The sequence below is a fragment of the Herpailurus yagouaroundi genome, unplaced genomic scaffold (assembly GCF_014898765.1).
Source record: "Herpailurus yagouaroundi ecotype Mexico unplaced genomic scaffold, PumYag 184, whole genome shotgun sequence".
Lineage (NCBI taxonomy): Eukaryota > Metazoa > Chordata > Mammalia > Carnivora > Felidae > Herpailurus > Herpailurus yagouaroundi.
In genome coordinates, this window is record NW_024412415.1 from 10783943 (window position 1) to 10789693 (window position 5751).

General features: G+C 45.1%; 1 protein-coding gene and 1 long non-coding RNA gene across 10 annotated transcripts in view; one reads left to right on the forward strand and one right to left on the reverse strand.

Annotated features, from left to right (window-relative positions):
* The window catches only part of FRMD5 (FERM domain containing 5), a 323173-nt gene extending 322158 nt beyond the window's left edge, over positions 1-1015 (reverse strand). For all 8 annotated transcript variants that reach the window (XM_040492537.1, XM_040492539.1, XM_040492541.1 and 5 more), the window contains exon 1: positions 582-1015. In XM_040492537.1, coding sequence (XP_040348471.1) covers positions 582-683 — 102 coding nt within the window. In that variant the 5' untranslated portion in view covers positions 684-1015. The remainder of the gene's footprint in view (positions 1-581) is intronic.
* A 441-nt stretch (positions 1016-1456) lies between these two features.
* The window catches only part of LOC121041618 (uncharacterized), a 10983-nt gene continuing 6688 nt past the window's right edge, over positions 1457-5751 (forward strand). Inside the window, exons 1-2 of one of the 2 annotated variants that reach the window (XR_005795798.1) lie at positions 1457-1676; positions 3441-4621. This is a non-coding gene — a long non-coding RNA (uncharacterized LOC121041618). Of the gene's footprint in view, positions 1677-3440; positions 4622-5751 lie in introns of those variants that run through there. The other variant, XR_005795799.1, reaches the window with a different exon arrangement.

The window sequence follows — 5751 nt, forward strand, 5'->3', positions numbered from 1 at the left end:
GGGGGGCTGCTAATCCTGGGAGCCCAGAGGCTGGGCTCCCTTCCATAGGCCACTCTGCATGGGCTGCGCGTTCACTTCTACCTTCTGAGAGCTCTGACTCACAAATGCTGGGGGGGGAATTATGACATACAGCATTATCCTTCCAACCAAAGATAGATAAGAAAAGCCGGCCAGCGGTCCTTGCCTGGCTGGAGAGCCAAAGCCTGTACCCCCCGACGGGGCGGCCGGGGTAGGAGCCTCCCGCCCTGCCCGCCTCTCTCTGGACGCCCGCGGAAGATGCTCCCCACCCCAGCAGGCTCGAGGAGTCAGGATGGGGTGCCCTCACCCTGGGAGAGGGCAGAGGGATAGCTGAGGGTCCGGGACGGAGGGACTCTCACCGCAGCTGCGCGGAGCGCCTGGTACCCCGCCCCGGACCCGGTCTCGGGCGGAGGCGCTCTCTGCACCGGGGCCGTCCGCCGCAGCCGGGGACGGACAAAGCACCGGGGTCTGCGGCGACCCCGGGCGGCGGCGGCGGCGGCGGGCCAAGTTGGCCAGAGTCGGGGGACGAAGGGGTTCCGCGGGCAGGGCAGCGCGGCACTGACCTGGATGGTGCAGGTGTACTCGCTGTCGTCCAGCAGCCGCACGGTGCAGCTGTACTCGCGCTCCAGGCTCCTGCTGCTGCCGCTCATCAACCTGCTCAGCATCTTCCCGCCCGCCCGCCCGCCCCCGGGAGAGACGCGGCGGCGCTGCGGACCCCGGACCAGGCGCCCCTCAGCCGGGCAGCTCCTCGCGGGCCCCGGGCACCTGCACCATCACCCCAGCCGGGTCGCGGCCGCTGCCTCCTGCTGTCCCAGCTCCTCCTTCTTCTCCTCCTCCTTCTTCGCCACCGCCTCCCCCCAGCCCCGAGCAAGCGCCCCGCTCTCTCAGCTCCGCGCCCCACTCCCCATGCCCAGTTCGTGGGGCGGGGCCTCGGCCGGAGAGGGGCCAATGGGGGTCAGCGCGGCGGAACCGAGTGGCAGAGAGAAGAGCCAATCGAGATAGGGTATTGATATGATGGACAGGTGGGAGAAGCAATCACGGGAAAGCAGTCGGACAGAGCCTAGCGGGACCAGCCCTCTGGCGTCCCAAACGAGGGGCTCCTCTTGTCTCTGCGGTTCCTGTAGAAGCTGTTTCCCCTCCCCCAGGCCAGGTGTGGGCACCCGGCTGAGTAAATGTCTGCTGCGTGGAATACGTTTAGACTCTGCTTCAGGGGCCAAGTCCCACACTCTGCAACGCCGCGAGTCCCGCCCTCTCGGGAGCCGGGGCGGTGCAAGAAAACAATCCCCGCACCTGCAGAATGCAGGCACCTTCCGCTCCGGACCAGGCGCCTGCCCCCACCTGAGCTGTACCCCAGGTGGGCGCGACGGGCCTCTGCCCCAGCCCTCTTATTTTGAACAACATCTATTTTACAGTAGCTACTTGAGTAAAAGCTGTAGGTTTCGAAAGGGCTCTTAAGCACTCGGGTTTAACCCCTAGGAAACCCTTCACTCTAACACCCTATGCCTCGGTTTTATTTTCAGAAGACAAAAGAGACTGAGGTGTGCTCCTTCAGCCGGTAGGGTGCAGAGGAAGTGGTGGGTCCTTTCCTTGCACCTTCAGAACTAGAATTACCGTTATTTTCTTACTTCCTCAACAAAACACCAGAGTATGTCAAGGAGGTATGTATCACAGAGGAAAAAAAAATTGTCTACTGCCCTTTGTGACCCCTTATCCAAAGATCTCACATTCTTTATGAAAACTTCACCAAGAAACATAATATTCTCGCTCAAAATTTTTTGATGGAAGGGAATGTTATATAAAAGAATCATATCAACACAAAATTGATGCCAAAATATATTAATTTAATAAATAATGAAAGATGCATAATTTCCTATTATTTTAATTTATACTGTTCTTGTTTATACGGATACACATAAAAATGAAACTCTACATTAACTTAGAAAACAGCCAACTTTTAAAGTACTTGTTTGTTTGTTTGTTTGTTTGTTTACCCGGAGGCACCTGGCTGGCTTGGTGGGTACAGCATGTGACTCTTGATCTCAGGTCCTGAGCTCAAGCCCCTTTCTGGGCATAGAGCCTCCTTAAATATAGTATGCTTCTCTTGCGTCCTTGATTTCCAATATTTCTCCCAATTTTTTTGCATGGGACCCTCTCCCACTTTAGTTATCACCTCTTTATTAGTTGCATTCTCATTTATGTCATTGAATAGTCATAAGAGGAGGTTTCGCTTTTCAATGTAATCCTAGAGTTAAGAAACTAGAACAGTAAGTCAAATATTCTAGCCATTAAACCAGATGTGAGTTCCTCTACTTTGTAGCCACAGCAGGTAGCCTTGTATGTGCAATACAGTAAGTATTCAGTAAGTTTTTGTTGAATGAAGTAAATGAGATAGATATTTCATTGCATCTAAGTCCCAGGGAAAGATACGTGAAAAAATTAAGAATTTCAGGAAGATCTTGGAGATAAATGAAATTATTAATATGTCAAAGTGATATTTTGCAAAACTCAGCTTTGTTGTGTAGTTGGGAGAAGACAATGAAAGATTTCAGGCAGGCAGAACTTATGTTGAAGGCAAAAGTTGCTGTTTGTTTACAGAATCTGTAAGAGCAAGAAAAAATGTCCAAGAACTAGAGGAAGCCCAGTAGTTTGATGGTAGGGAAATGTCTTTAACAGGTTATGCAAATAAGCAGCTGTTAGAATAAAAAGGCAAAGCATCATGAATCCAGAAAAGCTCTCAGGAACTGAATGCAGTCTTTTTTCAGAGTATGACCATAGATGCAATCAACAGGGATGAGACTGTGGCTTCTATGCCAATGTGTTAAGTAACATTCCTGTTCAGCCTAAGAAAATCATATAAACTTAGATGTGCACCTCATTGAAAGACCAGTTACATATTCATCCGTGCTTATGCATAATATCCAGAAAGAATTTCAAACTTTCCCTTACGCTCTTATTCAGAACACTTTGTGAGGAAAACAGAGGATGGATGCATAATGGAAGAAAAGCAAGAAACTATCAGTTTCTGGTGAAATGTATGCCTATTTAGGGATTGAGAGCAGAAGCCTGGGAGAAACTAAAAAGAAAAGACTCATATAAAATCACACTGAGGAATATTTTGTTTGTCTTTGTTTTTGTCAAGCCTTTTGAGCAGGATATCCAGGATAAAAAGGGTGTGTTCAATAAAAGGCTTCATGTGCCCTTGATAATTAGAGCATCATAGCTTTCATTAAGTTTTTGGTTATAAAGGAGGCCATATTTAAAATTCCAAACTACAATAACTCTGAGCTCCCACCTTCCAAATTATTAGGATATCGGCTCCCTTTAAAGTTTCCCTCCCTGCTCTACTGTTGAGGAGTCCCTAAGGGTGATTCTGTCACCAACATATGCCTGAAATAACTGAATTACTCCTGCCTGTATTTCAGATGTCACATACCCTGATGTTCTGGGATACTGATCTCTCTCCAGCCATTGAAACTTTCACCATTGCCTTGGGATCCAGCAGGAAGAAGCACTGCCTCCTCTTCACCAGGACATCACAAACCCTGGTTCTTCCCATCATAGTCTCCTTATAGCACAGCTAAGACCAGGGTTATATAACAATATTAAAAAGGAAGAGCAATACAGAGTAAACTGCAGGTATGACATGGCTACTCTCAAAGCCCTTATGGACTACAGGCCTGCCTTATTGTTGAGCTTGCAGCCAGGGTCTATGTGGCTAATGACAGCCCCCCTCTCCATCAAGAGTTCCCCTGACCCTGTCTTGAGCATTCAGGCTCAACCACTCAGAGAAGAAAACAACTCTCCTTACCCAGTTTAAGGTGCATTTTCAAAGTCCCACCCCCTGTCCCAGTTGCTGCCTTTCCATAGGATGACTGACCATGGGAATACCTACTCCTTTAGAGGAAACCCCACCTTCCATCCTGAGGAGTGTGACCTTAACCTTTGACCCAACTGGACTATCACCTTCATAACATAAGAGTCCAAACCCAGCACATTTCTCACAAAGACTGAGTTAATCTTTATAAATAGGTCTAGGTAGAGCCTCACCAAAGCCAGTCCAGTCCCTTTGCCTAATTATTTCTCCAGTAAGCAGTAAGGATTATGCCTGTCCTTGTTTGCCTGTATCTTTTAGAGCTCAGCTTTTGTTCTTCTAAGAGCAAGGGCTGAAACAAGGACATTCGCATCTCCACAGAAACAACACATATGTGGTCTACATCCACAGAGAGAAAAGGAACAGTTTTTCTCTTCTGCATCAATGTCTGCGGAAGCAATGCTCCTGCTCCACACACAAAGATTTGCATATCCAAATGGAGCACTCTGCTTCACAAACTAAAGCATCTACACTCAAGTTATAGTTTTCCAAGAGTAATAAATATATACTTGCTTTAACATGAATAAACAATCCATGTAGTTTTTCCAGAGCAGTCTGCCTCTGAAGAAATGTTCAAGTCTTCTCTTTCATCAGGACAGAAATCACCAATGGTTTAAGAAAGCCTTTCTACCTTCTACTAACTCTTAGGATTTTCAGTTAGCCCCCATTACATTTAGAAGAATTTTTAATGTGTATTTCTATGTGGAAATATAAGTGCATGTATTGTTTTTATTCCAAACTACATTTATTGATCATTTACTGTGTGTTAGGCACATACTCTATGACAGCTTTCTAGAAAACATAGACATAGCCCAAAGAATATGGGAAAATGAGATGTACAAACAAAAAAGTTCACAATCTAGAAGAGAGTGTTAGGTATATAAACAGTTAGCTATTATATAACATATGGAGCATGAGTAAAGTACTATAAGAGAACAACAAATGGTACAATTATTTAAGCATGGGAGACAGCACAGTCTCCCATGAGAAAGCATTGGAGTTGAGCCCCTAGGAATGAATAGTATGGTGATGGGTGTAGACAGCAGAAGAGCAAGATATGGTATGAGGAGTGACATTTTAAGTAAACAGCATGATAAAGACATAGAAGAACAAATATGTATAGCATGTTTTAGAAATTGCAAGTGCCCCTGGATAGATAGCACGTGGGCTACATTGGCTGGGAAGAAATGAACTGAGGACAAATCATATAGAACCTTCCATGCCATAGTTAGGAATTTGGACTCTGTTGTATAGACTGGTGGTGGGGGGTTGGGGGTGTTGCAGGTTTTTAAGCAGCGAAATGACAGAATCAGATCTGTGTTTTGGAACTGATCATTTTGATAGTGTCAATGTTTAAATTATAGCAAGAGGTGATTATTTACTATGGAAAAAATGCATTCTGAAAACAATAGAATGTCTTTAATGAGGCATCAGAAGCATTTATAATAGGTGTCTCAGATGTGAGTGACAGGCTTTATTATATTCTCCAATTATGGTTCATTTTCCTTATATTTCCAGCCAGTCTTCAGTTATTGTTCTAGAAATGAAATGTATATGAAACAAAGCAAATTAATTCATTTATTCAAAAAAGATTATTAATGGTCTACTATGTGCAAGTCCCCATGCCAGGTACTGAGAGAATTCAAAGATGAATAAAATATATTCCCAATCCTCATAGAATTTACAGCTCTATGCAATCTGCAAAATTACTTCAACATTTATTAAGTATTCAGTTTATGTAGATTAAACACACATTGGTCAAATATATATATATGTATATTTCTCATAAATATATATATGTGTATATATGTATAAATATATATATATTTATGAGAAAGGCAGCAAAGATAGGAGAAACAGCC